The 22,619-nt window shown below is 42.1% G+C and overlaps 1 protein-coding gene across 1 annotated transcript; it reads left to right on the forward strand.

Moving 5' to 3' along the window:
• Positions 1-2,309: 2,309 nt before the first annotated feature.
• On the forward strand, positions 2,310-22,126 carry LOC108635302 (multidrug resistance-associated protein 4-like; the record flags this gene model as incomplete). Its single annotated transcript, XM_018045510.1, has 7 exons — positions 2,310-2,421; positions 9,299-9,388; positions 10,408-10,571; positions 11,743-11,868; positions 13,394-13,643; positions 21,172-21,270; positions 22,031-22,126. Coding segments are annotated over 7 exons (937 nt in total), but the record flags the coding sequence as incomplete, so codon positions are not given.
• Positions 22,127-22,619: the final 493 nt, after the last annotated feature.

The raw sequence follows: 22,619 nt of genomic DNA on the forward strand, positions 1-22,619 counted from the left end.
CCTTTAATGAGGCTATTTCTCCAACTTTTTTTTTTTTTTTTTTTTGGGCTGTACCAGGTCTTAGTTTCTGCATGAGGGATCTAGTTCCCTGACCAGGGATCGAACCAAGGTCCCCTATGTTGGGAGTGTGGAGTCTCAGCTAAAGGACCACCAGGGAAGTCCTTCAGCTGGGCTATTAAATATTGTTTCTCAGTGAAAAACTCCAGATATGCTTAGGCAGTAGTGACCTGCCTTTATTTACACTCTTTATTGCTGGATTTGTTGCATTTATTCCATACTCTGTTTGATGAGTGACATTATTTTTATTTCTCCTGTAGTCACAAGGATGTTAGCTCAAATAGAGACCTAAGTAACAGGCAACAGTGATTCCCAAAGGGAATCATAAGTTTTAAGAAAGTCTGGGATGGCAGGTATTCCTGCTGGGCTTCTGGTGGTTTCTGGCTGCAGGGCTGGGCTGCCCTTGGCCCTGCCTGGGCCGGACTGCCCGTGGTACAGTGTGGTATTCTTGCTTCTCTGTGTGGCCTCCACATTGCCATCTCAGGAAACTATAAACTGTGTCTGACAATCCATTTTATGAGGACTCTTCCATGAGCTCTCTATGCCTCTTGGGATGGTGACAGGACACGGTAGAAATGTATCAAAACTGACCACTTTACTCCAGTCTGATGATCTTATTTATACTTCAACTAAATAGTGTTCCCTTTATCCTCTATAGTAGATGAAAATTTCCATGACTTCATGGAGGGAGAGGCAGTTGGTGCAGCCTGGGAATGTGTGTGTGTCCATTTGTGTAGAATAAGACAGGAATGCTAAGGTTTAATGAGACCCCCATATGAGGGATGGGGACATCTTTTGATAAATATCATGATCAGACACTGGTTGGCTGAGCAGGAAATGCTTGTTTTGTGTGTGTGTGTGTGTGTGTGTGTGTGTGTGTGTGTGTGTTGTGTTATGGATTTTCCTTCCCTTCCTCTTATGTATTGGTTCCTCAGCTTCAGACAGACAGAAGAGAGCTATCAAAGCATACCTGTCAGGTCAGCCAAGCTTCCCCTGTCCGTATTAGTAAAGCAGGATTGACAAAAAAGGAAAAGCCCTGTTCCTGAAAGACTTCCAAACTTTTAACATTTTGTCTTTTGAGAAGTCTGTGGAGGAAATGATGTTGAGGGTCAAGGTGTTTACTTTTGGTGACTTGGATTCATTGAGTGTTTGGTTTTCTTTGATGGTGGAGAAAGAAGGGGGATCTGGGGAGAAAGAGACCTTCAAGGAGTGACTACAGGGAGGGAGTAAGTTGTAGGGGCGAAGTGGCTGTTTGGCAGGGTGGGTAGGTGTTGCTGTTTCTTTGCCTTTTTCTTTCGGAAAGAAGCTTACTCAGAGTGGAAGCCTCAGTGCACTCTGAGTCAATTGGTTTAGCCTTGGGGAAGAGATGATTGGGAACATTTCTTCCAAACCACCAACTGCAGTGGATGGTGGATGGAGAACTATGGAAGACATGATTTTTTAGCTTGACCTCCACCATATTTAATTTTTCACTCCAGGGAACATTCCAGCTTCTAGAGGGTAGAGACATAGTGAGGCAGTGCTCTCGGGAGCTGAGAGCCTATAGAGCTGCCAAGCCTGGTTTCTGAAGCTGGTTTGGAATGGAAACCAACTGAAGCTGGTTTCCATTCCCTTGACCTCAAGACATGTGGAGTTTGGGATGGAAAAGAGTGGATATGTTTGTTCCAGTGTCTCAGTTCATAGAGATTCAAAAAGAAGGTAATGAAAGTGTGTCTCCCATATGTGAACCAGGTTGACTTTCTATTTGGGCTGGGATATTAAGAATACAGGGGACAGGGGCAGGCTGCCAGCAGGCCTCTTCATAAGGAAGCAGATTTCTTACTCTTCTTCTGCCACCTTTTTCCTTATTCCTTATTCATCTTAAGGCTCAGTTGGTATTGAGCCTGATAGTATTTACTGAGCATTCACATTACACTAAGCATGATACTAAGGCTTTACTATCTTTGAATGTAAAATTTTGTCTTAAGGTTAAAACTGTTGTCTACTTGTCTTATAGGAAATAGTGAATCTGCAAGTTTTTCTTTTAAATTAGCCATGAATGTAGCATTTTGTCAAAATGTATTTTTAGCATGCTAATGCTAAAAGTAAACCTTGTGTAAAGAAAAACTGACATTTCTAATTAAGACTTTTCTTCTTTTAGGAAGGCACCAGAGTAGTTCAACCCATATTTTTGGGGAAAATGGTTAGTTATGTTGAAAACTACGATCCCAGCGATTCTGCCGCTTTGCATGAAGCCTACGGCTACGCGGCAGGGCTGAGCGCTGCGTGCTCGTGTGGGCCGTTCTGCACCACTTGTACTTCTACCACATGCAGCGCGTGGGGATGAGGCTGAGAGTAGCCGTGTGCCATATGATCTACCACAAGGTGAGTGTCACTCGGTACCATGGTGTGTTCCTCCCTGGAGCATCAGAAATATTTTGGGGAAGTTCTCTGTAAATTAAAAATTTTGTAACTGGGATCATTTATACTTTGCTAGGGCTTCCAGATGATGGTTCAGTGTTAAAGAATCTGCCTGCCAATGCAGGAGACACAGGTTCAGTCCCTGGGTCTTAAAGATCCCGTGGAGAAGGAAAGGGCAACCCACTCCAATATTCTTGCCGGGAGAATTCCCTGGAGCCTGGCAGGCTACAGTCCATAGGGCTGCAAAGAGTTGGACATGACTGAGTGACTGAACAGAAACAGAGAAGCTTATTTGCATCAAGCCAAGTTTGTTGTCCTTTAAGCAAACTTTACAAATATATATAAAAATTTTTCTATTGAGATCAGGTCAAGGCTGCCTTTGATGACTTTTAGTCATAGGCTGTTACACAATATCTACTAAATTTGTAACAAAATCTAATTAAAAAATACGTACCAAAAATATCACATTGATTTTCAGTGTTTTCATGCCCAAAGTAGTATTGATGGAAATGTTTTTTTTGTTGTTGTTCATTAAAACCTTCATTTATATCAAAGTTGTATTTGAAAGTGAACTTCAGTGATTGGATTAAATCTAGGAAATTTAATTTATAAAATTAAATCTAGGAGAACAAAATGTGTTTGAGAAAGGGAATGATTACATTTTTATCTGCCCATTTACTCATATTCAGTAACATTGTGTTAACTAAAGAAAAATGTAAATAGAATCTAGGCCATATACAGACTTACTCACTATATTATATAATTATGATTGTTTTAAGGTATTAAAGAAAATAGTTGGATATTTGGGATAAAACTTGAAATTTTCCATTGTCCTTGGCAAATTTGGAGAGAATTTGTGGCAGTTCATTCAAATTATTTTCATAATTAAATATTTCCTTTTTGTCTTTAGCATGCATTATAGCAGTTTAATAAGACCTGATTTGATGTGTTCAGTGATTTTCTATTGAGAGATGCCATAGAATTATTTTATAGTTTATTTTGGTCTTAGGTAATATAAAAAGAGTAAGAATTTCAGGTGTCTTTACGAAGAAATTGTCACAGATGCACTATGTCAGGAGCTAAAGACTCTGTATAAACTTGTTCTTGTGTATCTTGTTGCTCTGGGTTGTTTGCTTTTTTTCAAATCCTTACTTGACTGTATTGTATATTGTAAGTTGCTGAGAGTGAGCTCATCTCACATACACAAAATGATAACTTCATGAGATGATGATATGTTAGTTGGTTTTACTATAGAAATCATTTCCCCAATGTGTATTTTTAACAAAACATCATGTTGTGCACCTTAAATATATATAATTTTTATTAAAAAAATCCTTATTGGAAACTAAACCAAGCAATTTAAATCAAAGTTATTGCTTCTTTTACCTGGTTTCTACTTATTTAGAGATTCTGTTTCTTAGGAATGGTTTTCTTTGCAAAATATAAGTGTCTTCTCTTCTTTCCTTGAGCAGAGTCTTATTAATGTCAGGGCTGTGTGAATCCACTGCCCTGACATCTCATGGTCTGTGTTTGGCTATTGCACGTGAGCAGGTTTCCTCTTGGGTGATGCGGAAATGGCAGCGGTGCCCGTACACTCTAGTCAGGGGTCTTCCTTGTCCTCCATCGTCATCTTGTGTACATGTGTGCTTGCTCAGTCGCTAAGTTGTGCTCTGTGACCGCATGAGCTGTAGCCCGCCAAGCTCCTCTGTCCATGGACTTTCCCAGGCAAGAATATAAGAGTGCATTGCCATTTCCTCCTCCAGGAGAGGTAGATTTTTAACCACTGAGCCACCAGGGAAGCCCTAGTCTCTTTTGCAGTCCACCATTTAGCAGATAAATATTTAGATTTCCCCACAAATGATGTTTTGTCTTCCTAGATCATGCTTGGCTCCCATAAATATGCATGAAATTCACCAGAACTATACTGTGAAAGCCTTAAGTTAGGTGTGAGCTGATGGTTCAGTCAAAGCTAACTCTTCGCTGTACGGGTGAGCCATAGTGCACCTGTTTTTATTCTTTCCAACTAACACTTTGGAACATCACCTTTGGGAAATCTGATCTGATGTGGCACATATGCTTGTGTGAAGATAAATTTCTCCCAAAGGTGTTCATTTGCTGGCTTGATTATGCCTGGAAGAACTGTCCCTGTATGAAGTCAGGAATTTTAGAGGTTAAACCATGGACTTTATCTGAAATTCAAGAAATGTGGGAAAGACAAATTCCCTTGTGCCTAGCCTTGCATCTAGGGCATCCCTGGTAGCTCAGATGTTAAAGAATATGCCTGCAATGAAGGAGACCTGGGTTCAATTTCTGGGTCAGGAAGATCCCTTGGAGAAGGAAATGGCAGCTTGCTGGGGTCCAGCCTCAGCAAAGTCCAGGGATACCCTCGGGATGAACGGTGTTGGCGAAAAGAAAGAGAGAGAGAGAATGACACGGGGAGGTGAAGCTTTGGTGAGCAAGGCCCGTAGCTTTATTTTCAAAAGGAGCTTTTATACCCTTAGTTGTACATAGAGAATAATGGAAGATGCAGAGTCATGCAGGGTCAGCAGCCCTGACCCTTATTTGAACCAGGCTTTCTTTCTGCATACCTATCTGTATACACAGGTCTTAGGTGATTTACATCATCCTCTGGCCAGGAGGCCTGTTAACATTTTATGACCCTTTTTTTCTGATAAAGGTCAGTCAACCAGAAAACTTATTTTCTCTAAAAGTGTTTTTTATCTAAAGTCTGGTACCACTCTCAGAAAGTACTAAATAAAGTTACATTCTTCCTAGTTCAAGGGTACATTGGGTTACAACAAAGAGAGAAAATGTATTAAGTCAAGGTCTAATGTTATTAATGCCAAGGCTACTACTTATTTTTTCTATGTATCAACTATATTAATCAATGCGTTCCCAGATACACAATGAGTAAAAGATATGAAAACTCGGCAGCAAGCATTGGCTCAACAATTAAACCCTCCACCAGTACTATTCTAATAATTTTTAACTCCTCTGGGGCTTCCCTGGTGGCTCAGAGGTTAAAGAGTCTGCCTGCAATGCAGGAGACCTGGGTTCAATCCCTGGGTTGGGAAGATCCCCTGGAGAAGGAAATGGCAACCCACTCCACTATTCTGGCCTGGAGAATCCCATGGACAGAGGAGCCTGGTGGGCTACAGTCCACGGGTTCCCAAAGAGTCGGACATGACTGAGTGACTTCACTTTCTACAGGCTCTATATTTTTAGAATGTTTTAAACTTCCCGTGCCTATCACAGTTGGCAGGCTGTGAACAATCACATGCATAGTTGTAAAAGTCTAGATAAACCTGTCAGGCAAGTTAGAAAGCCATCAGAGGGGTTTAAATTGAAACACTCCTATTATGCCCAGGAGACTTATTAACTAAAGCCCTAAGTTAACTTTTTCCAGAGAAAGGTGGTCAGGGATTGCTGGGGTCCAGCCCCGGTGGATGCAGGACATTCGAAGGGGAGACGGAGTTGGCGATCAGGAAAGAATAGCTTAATTAAGTATTAATTAAAGATATAAAGAGAGATAGAATAAGGATAGCTCAGTGGAAAAATCAGTGGAGAAAAGAGGCTGAATAACTTGGTTTACGTGGAATACCAATAAAACCTCGAGACAAGAGGTTTGCACTACCTATGTAGGCCGCAGGCATCCTCCTGTTCTCCCGAAGGAGAGGAGACACTAAGGCCTCCCCGGTCAGATCTTACAAGCCTAGGCATAATTAGCAGACTTGGCAGGCATCCATGCTACAGATGGGAATTCAGCCAGAAAAATGGAGAACAAGAAAGAACGACATGGGAGAATTAGTCTCTCCAGGAACTGATCCGATTTCTTTATTTTTCAGGTTTGCTTATATACCATTTGTTACACATAGAGACAAATGGAAATTTCAAAGTCACGCGGGGGTCAGCAGTCCTTACCTTTATCAAAATCAGGTGCTTTATATAAATATATACAAAAGGTCTTAGGTGGTTTTACATCATCTTCTGGCCATGAGGCCTGCCCGACATTTTATGGCCCTTTCTTCTGATAACGGTCAGTTACCAGAAAACTTATTCTTCCAGGGGTGATTTTTCTTAAACCAGGTGCCACCCTCTGAAGGCACCAGATAAAGTTGCATTTCTATAGGGTGAAGGTGCAGTGGGTTACAATTAAGAAAGGAATTTACTTAGCCTAAGGTATAACATGATTAATATCAAAGGTTAATACTTATTTCTCCTATATGCTAGTTATATTCATTATAAGGGCAGGGAATATGGAGATTTAGCAGCAAATATTGGCCCAACAAATGAAAAACCCTTCACCAATATAATTCCTAATCAACCCACTATACTATACTAATAATTTTCTAACTTCTCAAAAGAATCTGTATTTAGAAAGTTTAAAGCATCCCGTGCCTCTCATGGTTGGGAGGCTGTGAACAATTACATGTGGCTGGATGAACCTGCTCAGGCAGGCTGGAGAAACTTCAGAGGAGTTTGTAAGTTGAAACACTCTTGTCACGCCCAAGAATTTTTATTAACTTAGAGCTCTAAGTTAACTCCTTCTTTGAGAGAGGTGTTGGGGGCAGCCCCCGTAAAGTCAGAGGCGTAGGTGAGAGCATAAAGCAGTAAAGTAGGCAGACTCTGGTTTTGGGGGTAGATGCTCGGGAACAGGGGGTCTCCTGAGGCTCGATCCCGCCTTTGCATATGCCGAGCCTCCTTCCTCATGACCTTTGCCACGGGCGGAGTTCCTCATGCTGGCTCCTGGCAGGGGATAGCCCCCTGTTAATGCCAGAAGAGTTGGTGAAAGGCATAAAATAGTAAGACAGACAGATTCTGGTTTTGGGGTAGATGCTCGAGCAAGTCCGGGGGTCCCTCGAGTCCTGATCCGCTTTCCCATCAGGTCTCTTCCACATGACCTTGTCATGGGTTGGATCTCCTGTGCTGGCTCCCGGCAGCAGCTCACTCCAGTATTCTTGCCTGGGGAGTCCCACAGACAGAGGAGCCTGGCGGGTTACAGTCCACAGGGTTGCAAAGAATCAGACATGACTGAAGTGACTTAGCTCTAGGACCAGTGTGGCATCCAGAATCCTGCTGAGATGCAGAAATAAGACACTTCTTTTTTGCAGGTTTCGGGTGGGCTGATTCCTAGGGGCAAATCTGGTGCTACAGAGCAGCTCTGAACATTTGTGGCTCTTATTCAACTTCTAATCCCTGGTCCTGGGAAGAAACCGCATTGGGTGTTAGAAACGGGATGGCTACTAAGCTCATAGTCGTAATTTATCTGCACCGATTGGTTCAAGGCTGGGGCACATCTCCAGGAGCTCTCTAAGGCTGCACATCTGCAGCTTCCTAAAATGCCCATTCAGCATTTTAGTGCTCTTTTCAGCTGAACTTGGAATGATCTTTCAGGAGGAATCGTATGTAAAATGACTTGTCGTTTATTCACATTTCCACAGCTTTGGTAAAATCACTTTTGGCTTTTGATCATTGATTTTTTAAATTGTGGCAAAATATACACAATATAACATTTACTATCTTAACTCTTTTTAAGTACTGCTGTTTATTCACATCAAGTACTTTCACATTGTTTTGTAGCCATCAACACTGTTCATAGCTAGAACTTCCCTCCCCTCATCCATCACCATGCTACTTTTTCTCTCTCTGAATTTGACTCCTCTAGGTGCTGTGTATAAGTGGAATCACACAATGTTTGCCATTTTGTGTCTAGCTTATGTCATGTAGCACAATGTCTTCAAGGTTCATCTATGTTGAAGCTGGTGCCAGAATTTAATTTCTTTTTAAGGCTGAATAATATTCCATTGTAGACCTATACAACATTGTTTGTATCCATTCATCTGTCAGTGGATTTTTGGGTTATTTCCACCTTTTGGCTATTTTGAACATTTGCACACAGGTGTGCAAAAAGATCAAGTTTGTGTGTTCAGTTCTTTTGAATAAACCCGCAAAAGTGGTCTTGCTGTACTAGATGCTGATTGTATGTTTACTTTTTTGAGGAACTGCTATACTCTTTTCCATCACAGCTATACTGTTTTACATTCACACTTGATTGCTGAGTTTTCTGTTTAACTCAAGGACTAAATGAGAAGTTTTTATGAACCATGACATTTTGTTTGGATCAGAGTCCACTTAATGATTTGTTGAAGCAACTTGTGGTGTCTGTTCAGGTTCCTCAGCTTTCTAGGGCACTTTTCAGAGGTTTTTGTTTGTTTGTTTGTTTGCCAAATAAAGGGACTGTGAAACACAGGCTGTGATTTTTAAATTCAGAAGACTGGCATTAAGAACAGAGGCTCCTCACATGAATAGTGTTTTGAGCATTATACTCATTTCAGAATGAAAGGGAATGAAGATTCCCTTTCATACTCTTCAGAATGTAGATTCCATACTCTTTAGAATGTAGAAGCTAAACCAAAACTGTTTAAAATGACATCACCCACAGAATTAATGATTGATTCCAGATTTATAGTCCAAGTCTCTTATTTTATTTCCTTAATGCAGTCTCTCTACTCTCATCTAATTTGTCTCAAAATTACTTTAGTTGGCCCCTAAGTCTAAATCTACACCCTTGACACTTCAGGCAGGTCCAAGTTCAATGAGAAACTGGGTGGGGGATTTGCTTCTACCTCCCTCTCCTCCCTTTGCCACCCTTGCTGGCGGGGCTGCCACCACACTAAGTTAGAGGCTGAAGAAGGGTCCCTAGAGCCCCACTTTCAGTTATCATCCTGTTCGTGCTGACACCACTAAAGACCCCAGGAATGCATGCTCCATTGTGTTATGTTCTAAGATGGCTTGGTATCACCTTAGGAATTCGGATCTCTGTCTCCCTCTCTCATTTCAGGCCCTTCGCCTAAGTAGCTCGGCCATGAGGAAGACCACCACAGGCCAGGTAGTCAACCTACTGTCCAACGATGTGAACAGGTTTGACCAGGTAAGCTGCCCCTGAGGGATCCTCTTCCATGTCCCATCTTTCTCACTGGGTTCAGCTCACTGGGATGCCAGGTGCTGGCATTTGGTGTTGGCCAGGGTTCTGCTGAGGACTTAAGACAAGTGTTCTCTTTATCCAACTCTCATTTCCTCTGTGTGCAACTTAGATGTAATAATGTGGGTTGTAGATGAGGGTTTTGTTTTTCTAGTAATAGACAGGCAGCAGTGTTCTTGCCCGGCTCAGTGAGTGTCCCTAGAGGTCCTCCTGGCATGGCCCTTCTTGGCACGTGGAGTCAGTGTTGCTGGCTAAACTGTCTTCCTCCTCCTCTGGCTGATGAAGGCCTGGTGGGCACAGATTGTTCTTTCCCCTGGTCCCTGTTCAATGCTTGCTGCATAGGGAGCCTGTGAGGAATAATGCCAAATGGGTGGCCCTCAGCCAGACAAAGCCTACTTTCTTCTGTCCCCTCATACTCTTTTTTCCACTGACTTTATGAATAGATCACAGTCTCCAGGGCCTTGTAGCTGTTGGTCAGACACTTCTGTTTCAGTTATTCATTCATCAAGCATGAAGTAAGGCTGCTACTCAGTTTCAGGGTTGAATATGATTTAGTTTTTGCTGTGGAGAAACCACAGCCCATTAGGGAGGTAAGTACACAAATAATTACTAGAGAGTGTGGTACTTATCATAATATAAAGTTTTCTTGGGTGCTAGAGTGAGATGGGGGCTGAATATAGGGGGAAGTGAGAGTTTGGGGATGCCCTGAGCTCATTTGTGGTGTAGACAAAATCAACATCTTCCTTCAGGTCGGGTTCTCCCTGGATGTCCCTGAAGCTGGCCCTGTGCTGCCAGGAACAGTGTCATCTGGAATGGACATGGGTTTCTGCTTTAGTAGGTTTAAAATCCACTGAGATATCACTGTTTAGGTTCCCGTCTGTTCTTTCAGAGCAGATTGTTTCTACACTGTGTCTTTACTGACTTTGATTGTACACAGTCCCAAGAAGGCTTTGTCTTTCTCTTTTAAGGTAACGATGTTCTTGCACTATCTGTGGGTGGGGCCACTGCAGGCTATCACAGTGACCGCCCTGCTCTGGATGGAAATAGGAATGTCGTGTCTTGCTGGGATGGCGGTTCTCATTATTCTTCTGCTTTTGCAAAGCTGCTTTGGAAAGTTGTTTTCATCACTCCGGTAAGAGAAACATTGGTTTAAAAAAATAGGTGATACATGCTTGGTAACGTCCACAGTCTGTGAATGAAGTCGATGCTTCTGTTCTAAAACAAAACCAATGCCTTCTCTAGTCTCTTCTTTGCATGGGTTGCAGACCCTTCAGGCTTAGCCAGTGGAGGCTCCAGCCTTAAGCTGCAGGCTGATCTTTAAACAGAAAAGGTGATGGCACCCACTGGCTCCTCCTGACACTGTGCCTGAATAAGTGGAGAGTCCTTAAGAAGAATTTACCAATGTCCAAGTTATTTAAACGTTATTAAAAAGAGTAATAATTTTACAGGGCCATTTCTAGCAGCATTTATTTTTGTTAAGCTTGTTTCAGAGCCACTTTCAGGTAGTGTATTTATGTTTTGTTTTATTTCAATGTTTCCATTAAGTTATAGGCACCCCAAGGGCAAGACTGACCTTAATTATGTCTTTACAAAACCCCACAGTGTCAGCAGTAGATGTGATAGAACAGTGGATGGTGATGAAGGGCCTAATGGTGATGAGATAGACCTGAAGCAAATCCCAGAGGGTTGGAGGTGGGTCATTGTCCAGGTTGTCAGGTGATGGAGGTATTGTGCTGTTTGAAGATTTTTTTTCCTTGAGTTTTTTTCTTTTTATGTGTGACTTTACATGTGATATTTTTATCTATTTGAAATTTCCTTTCCTGTCTGTGCTGTGGAGAGATGTTCCTTATCTTTTAAGGCTCTGTTCCAATGCTACCAGATCTCTAAAGATTGTCTTGCTCTCTTTTCCCAGTGGAATTAACAGCCCCATCTTTTCAGCTCCCCAGAATTTTACTCCTATTTTTTTACATCATAGACTCTGTCTTCCTGGTACATCCCTTTCTGCCTTCTCTGCCCAAGCACAACCTGCTTGGGAAGATGGGTTGTATCTGACTCATTTCAGGTCTTCCTTAGCTGATATGGCAAGTTCTCCAAGTTACTTCTTGAACTGGACTGAATGGTTGACTTCCTAATTGAAGATTTTCTCAATTTGTACCTTGAATAGGACTTGCCTGTGTTTGTTGTCAGCTCAAAAGAGCTATAGAAAATAATTTGATCCCTGGTCCCTCCCTGTGCCCACTGGTGCTGCCACAGAAATTTGGGCTGTGGTCACTAAGGCTCATCTCTCATGTCTGTCCCCTCAGGAGTAAGACTGCAGCTCTCACAGATAACAGGATCAGTACCATGAGTGAAGTTATAAGTGGCATCAAAACAATAAAAATGAATGCTTGGGAAAAGTCATTTATAGACCTTATTTCCAGACTGAGAAGGTAAGGTGTTTTGTTTTGTTTTGTTTTTAATAATATATCACAGTGTATGTTAGTACTGTTTTATTTCCTATTTTTACTAAATGGTTTAGAAGTCTTACCAAGTTTTCACATTAAGGTAAATCTAAATACTACCTCTCCATCCCCCCATATGTGGCAGGAGGGTCAAGGGGAATAGTAGACATGTCATTTTCAGCTGCTCTTCCATTTACCATCTTTTTGAAATGCATATGCTTCTTACTTATACAGAAATGAAATTCCAAATACTTCTTAATACTGCAAATTCCAAATAAGCAATGATTCTAAGATATTAGTGTTTGAGATGATATTTAAACTAAAGCTATAATATATGTTAATGTAGCATAAATGGGGAGATTATAGGTTGAGTGTACCTGTATCGGGCCAAATGTTATGGATCAGTATTACTCATTCCAAACAGAGCCATGAAAATACTATTTCTTTGTCTTTGCTTTATGTTTGTAGATTTTTTAAAAAGTGTTTCATTTAAATATCTGATGATTGTTTATACTCTAGCACAGGGTACTTAGAATTTTCTGGGAGTACCCTGTCACCTCCCACTGGAAATACACTCTCATCTTCCTTCTTCTCTGGTCTCTGCCAGTCCTAACTGACTCCTGCTCATCTTCTCAAGGTCCACATGTGTGTGACTTGTCCTGTTTCTACTGCTCTGAGTTACATGACTCAGCTCTGTGCTCCTGTGGGGATGTGCTGGCTGCCTCTGTCTAATGTCTTGATGTCTCACAAATTTTGTGTTCTTTTTTAAAAATGTACACACGCATCACACTACATCTTTTTTATTTCTTTACTCATTTATTTTTGGTTGTGCTGGGTCTTCATTGCTGTGCACAACATTTCTGTAGTTGTGGCTGGTGGGGGATACTTTTCATTGCTGTTCTTGGGCTTCTAACTGGCGGTTTCTCTTGTTGCAGAGCACAGGCTCTAGGTGCACAGGCTTCAGTAGCTGCAGTAATGCACGGGCTCTCGACCTTGGGCTCAGTAGCTGTGGTGCACAGTCTTAGTTGCTCTGCAGCATGTGGAATCTTGAAGACCAGAGACTGAGTCCATGTCCGCTGCATTGGGAGGCCAGTTCTTATCCACAGGACCATCAGGGAAGTCCCGAGGTTTATTATTCTTTTCCTCTCCAAGTTTATGAGGTCCTGGTAGGGGTGGGCATTTTTTTCTCTCATCAGTGAGGAGCCCAGCACAGGATAAGTGGTTGTGAATGCTTGCTGAATGTATGTTCAAATCCTGTCAAATTGAGCCCAGTTTTTAAAAGTGTGACATTAAGACTTCATTTAGTTGGAAAAGTGAAGTGGCGATGAAGTGTGTAGTCCCTGATTTGGAGCAGAGTCCCAGGTGTGCACTCTGAGTGTCTCCATGCAATGACTGAGGGTTTGCCTTGATCTGTGTCCACTCCCTGAAAAGGGGCCACTCACACAGGGCACTCAAATTCATGCGTTGGATGTCAATGGTTCTTAAAAATGCTATTTCCTACTGTCCTTTCTAGGAAGGAAATTTCCAAGATTCTGAAAAGTTCCTACCTTAGAGGAATGAATTTGGCATCATTTTTTGCTGTCAGCAAAATCATGATTTTTGTCACCTTCATCACCAATGATCTCCTTGACAACCGTATCACAGCCAGCCAAGTGTTTGTGGTGGTGACGCTGTTCGAGGCTCTGCGGTTCTCAAACACTCTCTACTTCCCCATGGCTGTTGAGAAGGTGTCAGAGGCCATTGTCAGCATCCAAAGAATCGAGGTTTGGTGACAGATAACTTTTTTCCATTGCAGGTGGATTCTTTGTAAATTGCCTCCTTTTTTGTGGTGTGACTGTGTTCCAGTTAGATGAGATTTGCCTCTCTCAGTGTCAAATCTGTCAGTCATTCCAAACTGTCTTACATACTCCTGTCTCATCTTAGGTGGAATGCATTACAAAGCACGTAGGATCCCTGCTCATTTAGGGGCAGTAATATCAATAGCAGTGGCACAGGCCCTATGTGCAGTGATGCCCGCAGGGCAATTAAAGTGACCAAAAGCAGGAGAAGGAAGGAAGCAGACTGCATCTCCTGTGCTGACTCAGATGAGATTTTTGTGTGTGTGATGAGGTTTCTATACTGTAAAAAACTATTACCCATAAAACAGATCAGCCATACTGGGTCATTTCTGATTCCCCAAGTTTATCATTCTTTCTTATGGGACTTCTAGCAACACTGATAAGGGATGGTCCATGCAGTTTACAAAATTTCTCTTTCATAGCTTTCACGTTTTGAAATAAGACATTCAGGAACATCTGTGGACTGTAGTGATGTAATGAGTGACACGGTGATTTGTCCAAGATGCAAGCTTCCTGTGTGTGTTGTATGGCTGTGGTTTTACTGTTGTTGATATTGGTCTAGTTTTTCTTAAGGCCTTTAACTAATTGAATGAGACCCACCTACATTATTGATGATAATCTGCTCCATGCTCTACTGAGAGTCTCCTTATTTAAGTGTCCATCTCATTGAAAAATACTTTCACTGTAATACATGTTTGAACAAGTGTCTGGGGACTGTGGTTTACCTAAATCAACATAAAAGTAACCATCACACCCTCTTGAATCCCTATCTCCTTTGAGCTCTTGAACATGACTTTGTCCTCAGTAAGCCAGGTGTAAATGGATTTCTTTCCCTCCCTGAGCTCCAGACTTACCTAAAGGGCAGATACAATGCCTCATTCATCATTGTCCTGTCAAATAGCAGATGCTCAGAAAATATTTAACTGAAGAAAACTTCCAGCTTCATCATGTCTGGGCTCTTGCAAATGCCTAACCATTAAGTATAGTTATAGTGGAAAAACTAATAACTCTGATTCTTTGGTAGCTTATGTGATACACCAGGAACTGTGGCATGAAAGGGTCCTGCAGAAGGTTTTCAGGGAATTGTGCTCAAATATTTGGGTAGGGTTTTTTATTCCTTTCCCACCAAAATGCAATTGAACTGTCCAAGGCTTGAAATTTCCTTCCATGTAGACGTGTGCAGTATTATTAGAATTATGACCTGGGGAGAACATTGAATTTTCTGGGGCTGACAAATTTTGTCAGGCTGCTTTGTGTTCTGATGAAGGAAGAACTTGTGATCTGGGCAGAAAACCTAAAATTTCCCTTGTGTATACAACATGTCTGGCAGGAAGTTGGTCTAGGAATTTAGAGATCTGTCAGCAGTAGCTATTTTCAGTAAAGATGGGACCAATGGCTGAGAATAAGAGTGGTGAGAAGAGTAGGTGTTATCGTGGGAAACTGCTTCCTGGTGAAGTGAAGTGAAGTCTCTCAGTCGTGTCCGACTCTGCGACCCCATGGACTGTAGCCTACCAGGCTTCTCTGTCCATGGGATTTTCCAGGCAAGAGTATTGGAGTGGGTTTCCATTTCCTTCTCCAGAGGATCTTCCCAACCCAGGTATCTAACCCAGGTCTCCCACATCGTAGGCAGACACTTTACCCTCTGAGCCACCAGGGAAGCCCTTGCTTCCTGGCTACTCCATTTCTTCTAAGGGATTCCTGCTCACAATATTAGATATAATGGTCATCTGAGTTAAATTCACCCATTCCAGTCCATTTTAGTTCGCTGATTCCTAGAATGTCGACGGTCACTCTTTCCATCTCCTGTTTGACCACTTCCAATTTGCCTTGATTCATGGACCTAACATTCCAGCTTCCTATGCAATATTGCTCTTTACAGCATCGGACCTTGCTTTTATCACCAGTCAAATCCACAATTGCTGTTGTTTTTGCTTTGGCTCTATCCCTTCATTCTTTTTGGAGTTATTTCTCCGCTGATCTCCAGTAGCAAATTGGGCACCTAATGACTGGGGAGTTCTTCTTTCTGTGTCCTTTTTGCCTTTTCATACTGTTCATGGGGTTCTCAAGGCAAGAATACTGAAGTGGTTTGCCACTCCTTTCTCCAGTGGAGCACATTGTGTCAGAACTATGGACAGAGGTTCATGATATTGTACAGGAGACAAGGATCAAGACCGTTCCCAAGAAAAAGAATTTCGAAAAAGCCAAGTGGCTGTCTGAGGAGGTCTTACAAATGCTGTGAAAAGAAGAAAGCAAAAATCAAAGGAGAAAAGGAAAGATATACCCATTTGAACTCAAAATTTCAAAGAATAGCAAGGAGAGATAAGAAAGCCTTCCTTAGTGATCAATACACAAAAATAGAGGAAAATAATAGAATAGGAAAGGTCAGAGATCTCTTCAAGAAAATTAGAGATACCAAGGGAATATTTCATGCAAAGATGGGCTCAATGAAGGACAGAAATGGTATGGACCTAATAGAAGCAGAAGATATTAAGAAGAAGTGGCAAGAATACACAGAAGAACTATAAAAAAAGATCTTCACGACGCAGATAATCATAATGGTGTGATCACTCATCTAGAGCCAGACATCTCATCCAGGGACGAGATGATGTGGTTAGGTTTAGGGTGAAATAGGGAGACTTGGCCAGATTTGAGAGATACTCAGGGCATGTCTTGAGTTGGGTATTGAGGGTGGAAAAGATGGATTTCAGGATGCTTCACATTTTGGGGTTATAAAGGCACCTGAATTCACTCAAATAGTGAATACTAGAGGAGAGCCAAACTTGGGGAGGAGAGCATGAACTTGGTTTTGAATTCTGAGATGCTTAGAAATATCTAAACATTTGCTGTTAAGACCCACTTCACTGATTGTCCTTGGCCCGATTCAGCTTCCTATCCTGTTCAGTTCAGTTGCTTAGTTGTGTCTGACTCTTTGCAACCCCATGGACTGCAGCATGCCAGGCTTTCTGTCCATCACCAACTCCCAAAGCTTGCTCACACTCTTGTTCATTGAGTTGGTGATGCCATCCAACCATCTTATCCTCTGTCGTCTCCTTCTCTTCCTGCCTTCAGTCTTTCCCAGCATCAGGGTCTTTTCAAATGAGTCAGTTCTTCACATCAGGTGGCCAGAGTATTGGAGTTTCAGCTTCAGCATCAGTCCTTCGAATGAACGAATATTCAGGACTGATTTCCTTTAGAATTGATTGGTTGGATTTCCTTACAGTCCAAGGGACTCTCAAGAGTCTTCTCCAACACCAAAGTTCAAAAGCATCAGTTCTTCGGCACTCAGCTTTTTTTATAGCCCTACTCTCACATCCATACATGACTCCTGGAAAAACCATAGCTTTGACTAGATGGACGTTTGTTGGCAAAGTAATGTCTCTGCTTTCTAATATGCTGTCTAGGTTGGTAATAGCTTTTCTTCCAAGGAGCAAGTGTCTTTTAATTTCATGGCTGCAGTCACCATCTGCAGTGATTTTTGGAGCCCCCCCAAAATAAAGTGTGTCACTGTTTCCATTGTTTCCCCAAATATTTGCCATGAAGAGATGGGGCCAGATGCCATGACCTTAGTTTTCTGAATGTTGAGTTTTAGGCCAACTTTTCACTCTCCTCTTTCACTTTCATCAAGAGGCTCTTTAGTTCTTATCCTGTTATCCTGTTATTTAGTTCCTATCCTGTTATTTAGTTCCTATACTGTTATCTAACAGGTAATAGACAATGATTAGATATTCATTTTTTTCCTCAATCTGCCTCTCACTTAGATGGGTTAATGTCCAATTAGAAGGTGAAAAGGGCAGCAAGCAAGAGTGGAAGAAAAGGTCAGCTGAGTTTACTGACAGGTAGTTAGAGCTGGGTGAGGTTTGACCACAGATGGGCTGGAAGTGTGGTGGACATGAGGAGTTTAGAATACAGTGTGGGGTTGAGCTGCTGCCCCACTGTCCCCGGCAGCCTGGAATTCAGTAGACTGGATGGTCATCTCCTAAGACTTCTTCTCAGATCATATCTGGGAGTCCTAGGAAGGAAACCCACCACCCCTGCCTACCTTGCAGGGGGTGTGGTGGTCCATACCCACAGGCAGACCTACACATGTCTTCATAGTTTTGTGTCTTGTTTATACATGCTTTTCAATTTCCTTTTTTCATATAGAGAATGTGAGGATTTATTATGATTTTATAGGTCCCAGAAGTCCCTCTATTTTTTTCTTAATAAGAAAAAGGGTCTGAAGGTCTTGGCATTGAATGACTCCACTAGGATGGTAAATATCTTGTCTTCAAAGCACTGAAAGTCTTCAGTGATTTTACATGCCGTAAAATGTGTCTCTGAGGTTATATTGCTCATAAAGCATGTTTTCCATTTCCAGCCACTGAAAACTCAATCATTTTGGCTACAGTTCTGATGTTGATACTTTCCTGAAGAACCTATTCTGGGTCTAAGAGAAATTTAATTTCAGCTCTTTCATTAGCCTAAGTCCTGGAGAAGAATCCAGCCAGCACTTCTGCACCTTCATGAATTGGTCATGTGCTAAACGGAGTGTCATTTAACCCCTGGAAGCCTGTGACTCTTTCCCTACTCAGACCTATTATTTGTGAACAAGCACTCAACAGATTCAATTCCTTACATAGTGCTTGTTCTTTACTTTCTTCTTTTTTGAAAGTGGAAAATTTCAGTTCTACTGTGCACATACTTAACATTGTTTTTTGTCTTGGTAACACATTTAAGCTAAAATTGGAATTTCTGTCAAGACAAAATGTATAACATACATGTGTAGCCTTTTGCTTGTTGCCATGTTAGCTCAAACTGTGTAAGGCTATAGCAGTCATACAGTCAGTGTCTGTACTGATTTGAACCAGCCCTATAGTCTGTTCCTTGCCTTACCCATGATGGGTTGACTCTGTGCAAAGCTTGGTCTCAGTTGGAGTTGTGACTGTAGGTGCATGAATGATGTAGTGTCTCTCCTCTATGTGACTTACTATCTCTCTGGGGATTCAGAGGTAGGGAGGGCAGTGTCAGCCTGGATCATCCTGAGTTGTTCCATGGAGGGCTAGCCTTTGAGATGGACTCAGAAGGAGGGGTGGGGTTAGTACTTAGGGCACGCAGGCAGAGGCCACCTGGGGAGTGTGTACGTAGGTACTGACGGATCTCTGGGTGTGTTAAGTGTGGTGGACACTCAGAGGTGCTGTAAAGAGATCAGGAAATAGTGGTGTTGGGATTGGTTTGGTGGTGTTGGGGAGGGCTGGTGAAGGAGTCAGCAAAAGAAAAATTGTATTAGTATTTTCAGTGGTTAATAGTGGGTGGAATTCTGAAATAATATTGTTTTGAGAGAAAAGCATTGGGAGAGGGATGAGCTGTATCAGAACAGGTGAGAGCTGGTACCTGGCTGACTACAGAAGAGGTGGTGTGGAGAGAGAACTCGGGCTGTGGTGGTTGAGAGTCTGCAGAGGAGTCCTCAGACCGCCGTCCGTCCACCCTATCTCCTGCTGGACTCGGGCTCGAGGTGGGGAGGAGGAGCCATGCCCAGGCGTTAGGCTCTCAGTGAGCCTGCATGAGAGGAAGAGGGAACAAGTGGATGGCGTCTCCCACCAGCTGGTCTTTGAGAGAGATGCAGGGATCATGATGTCTTTCTTTTCCTGTGCAGAAGCAGGTTTTCATGTTCAGTTTTTACCAGTTGTTCTTTTGCAGTAGAAGATCTCAATCACATTTATGGTTCGGAGGCATGATATTCTGGGTGTCAAGGACTTGAAGTGTGTTTATGATTTTTAGGGTAATAGGTTACTGAGTATGTGTTGTTTTCTTTCTCCCACATGCTCAGATGCTTATTTCAGTTTCCTCTTATGTTGGTTTGGACTCAGTTTGCCCATAAGTCCTAGAATTACCCATGTTAAAGCTGCTTACACAGATAGTTTATTTTCCTCTCATGCAAGTGTCCTTTAAGGCTCTGTATGGGTTTCCTGGGGCTGCTGTTACCAAGTACCACAAACAGGTGCTTAAAACCTCAGAAATTGATTGTGTCTCAGTCCTGGAGCCTAGAAGTCTGAAGTCAAGGAGTCAGCAGGGTCACCATCCCTCTGAATCCTGCAAGAGGGAATCCTTCCTCGCCTCTGTTAGCTTAGGTTGTTGCAGGAAAACCTTGGTCTTCCTTGGCTTGTGACTGCCATCACCCCAGCTTCTGTCTCCACCCTCACGCGGGCATTTCCTACCAGTGTGTGTGTCCCTGGTTTTCTCTTCTTATAAGGACACTACTATTGGATTTGGGGCCTACCCTCCTCCAGTGTGAGCTCACCTTAATTGATTACATCTGCAGCAACCCTGTTTTTAAGTCATATTTTGAGGTAATAGTTTAGGATTTCAGCAGACTTTTTCTGTGGGAATCATCCTCCATGGTGTTAGGGACTCATACTCTTTCTTTTTTCTAACAAAAATTTAATTTTATCTGTGCTGGGTCTTCCTTGCTGCACAGATTTTCTCTAGCTGTGGCAAGCAAGCTTCTCATTGCAGTGACTTCTCTTGTGGAGCACGGGCTCCAGGTGCCCAGGCTGTGGTAGTTGTGGCACTTGGGCTTTGGGCTCAGACTCAGGAGCCATGGGACATGGGCTTAGTTGCTCTGTGGCATGTAGAATCTCCTGGACCAGGGATCAAATTCGCGTCACTGCATTGGCAGGCAGATTCCTATCAACAGCATCACTAGGGAGGTCCCAGACTCTTTCTTGTTACTCCACTGTGTATGGCCTTCACAAAGCTGGCAGCCTCCAAAGCCCAGGCCGTGGGGCAGAGGAAGGTTCTGGACATTGTCACTCTCCACTAACATGAATTTAGTCACGTGGCTGCTCCTATCTGTTTGGGAGCCTAGAGAGTGAGGGCCTCCTTCCAGGCTGCCACTTGCAGCTAAAATCTGAGGTTTGGGAAGAATGAGAGCAGACTTTGAGGACAGCCTGCAGTCTCTGCCACATTTTCATGGTTCTTGGAGGAGGCGATGGCACTGGGGTTGTCTCAGTTGTTTGCTCAGTTTCTCTGCCATAGTAGCTTTTCTTGTTGTATTATGTCTAGCATTTGTAGGACAGGAGGGAGTTTTCCTGCATAAGATTATGCTAGCTTTGTAGTGGTTCTCAGGAGCTGGTTATAATCAGCTACATTTCACTGAATAACTGCTAAGCAAATGTGAACATGGCAAGAAGTGGGAGCTACAGTCATTCCTGTTGTAGAAGAGAGGGCAGTGTCCAAGAAGAGAGACCGTGATTGTGGAAAGATGCCTTGTAAAATATTTTTAAGAGAAATTTAAGAGCACTTCACTTTTAGAATAACAGACTTAAGTGATAAGTAATGGAAAACCAGTGATAGTGACTTAAAACATTAGGAGAAAGGCAAAGTGTGTTTAAGTGTCTGGGGAAAGGTCAGGATGCAACACAGGCATTGCCAGGGTTTTCGTTTGGCATCTCTGCCATTGGTCTTGTTGTCCCAGCCTGTCCTGTGCCCCTTGATGCCTGAAGGCCTGGGCATGGCCTTCCTCGCTGTGTTCCTAGCAAGTGTCACGTGGTGCTTGGCTCCTCGGTGGGATTCAGTAAGTAAGTGTGGAATTGTTTCCTAGCCAATTCTCCCTGTTTGTTGTTAGTAACTCAAAAAGGTAAACAATAAAAATATCCAGGTTGTAAATGTGTTGAAGTTTGGAGTCATAATTTCTCTTTAAGGAGGAACCAGTATACTTGTTGAGAAAGTCACTATTTGTTCATGGCCAGGAACTGTTTTTATATTTATATATATCTGTATGTTTATATAGGGCTTCCCAGGTTGGTACTAGTGATAAATAACCTTGTGTTTATATGGCTTCCCAGGTTGCACAGTAGTAAAGAATCCTCCTGCCAATGCAGGAGATGCAAGAGATGCAGGTTTGATCCCTGGGTTGGGAAGATCCCCCGGAGAAGGAAATGGCAACCGATTCCAGTATTCTTGCCCAGAAAATCCCATGCAGGTCTCAAAAGAGTCATACTTGACTGAGCAATTAAATAACAGTGTTTGTATATAAAATATTCTTATATGTGCTTATATATAAATATGTTTATATACACATACATATGTATATAAAACACTATGCATACTATATATACTATATTATATATTTTGTATACCATATAATATATATTATTCTATATAATATATATTATTTAGTATGTTCTGATATGAAACAAAACTAGTTTGCATACAGCTGACAAAATGATATGTAGGCTGTATAAAATCTTTTATTATAAATTCCAGAAAAGCAACTATTTTTGTTTGTACTTGTTCTTGCAGTTTAGCAATCTGTGTTTCTCCTTTTTCTGTAGAACTTCCTATTACTTGATGAGATACAGCTCAACCCTCAGCTGGCATCAGATGGAAAGGATAGTGACATGAACAATTTCACTGCTTCTTGGGATAAGGTAACAAGTCCTCCACCCCAATATCATGACTACTAATTGACAACTGAGACATAGGTTTATGGGAGAATGATGAGGTTTTCCACATGGTGTAAAATGTGATTTGCTCATATATTAAGAGTATGTTATAAAATTCTCAAAATCAGAATAAGGTTTGCAGCTAATGGAGATTAAGCATAAAAATCAGCCTAAGAAGTTTGACATGTTGCTCTTTATTTCATTTTCAAGAGAGCTTTCAAAGTATTAGCACATTTTGAATTTAAAGTACATGTGTTTATAATGTTGGAATTTATAGGACTGGATGGTCAAAATGCTGCAGTGTGGAATGGTTTAACTAATGAATACACAGACAGTTGTTAAAGAGGCTTTGGGGAATCAGTGTACATTTTTTGCCTTGATTATCAGATCACTTTATTGTACATGCAGTGAGGCCATGATCTGGATCTTTGCTATGGGGTAGAGTGGGGCTCCCCATCCTAAGCTTCTGGATGGTTCT

This window comes from Capra hircus, unplaced genomic scaffold, assembly GCF_001704415.2.
Source record: "Capra hircus breed San Clemente unplaced genomic scaffold, ASM170441v1, whole genome shotgun sequence".
NCBI classification, from domain to species: domain Eukaryota; kingdom Metazoa; phylum Chordata; class Mammalia; order Artiodactyla; family Bovidae; genus Capra; species Capra hircus.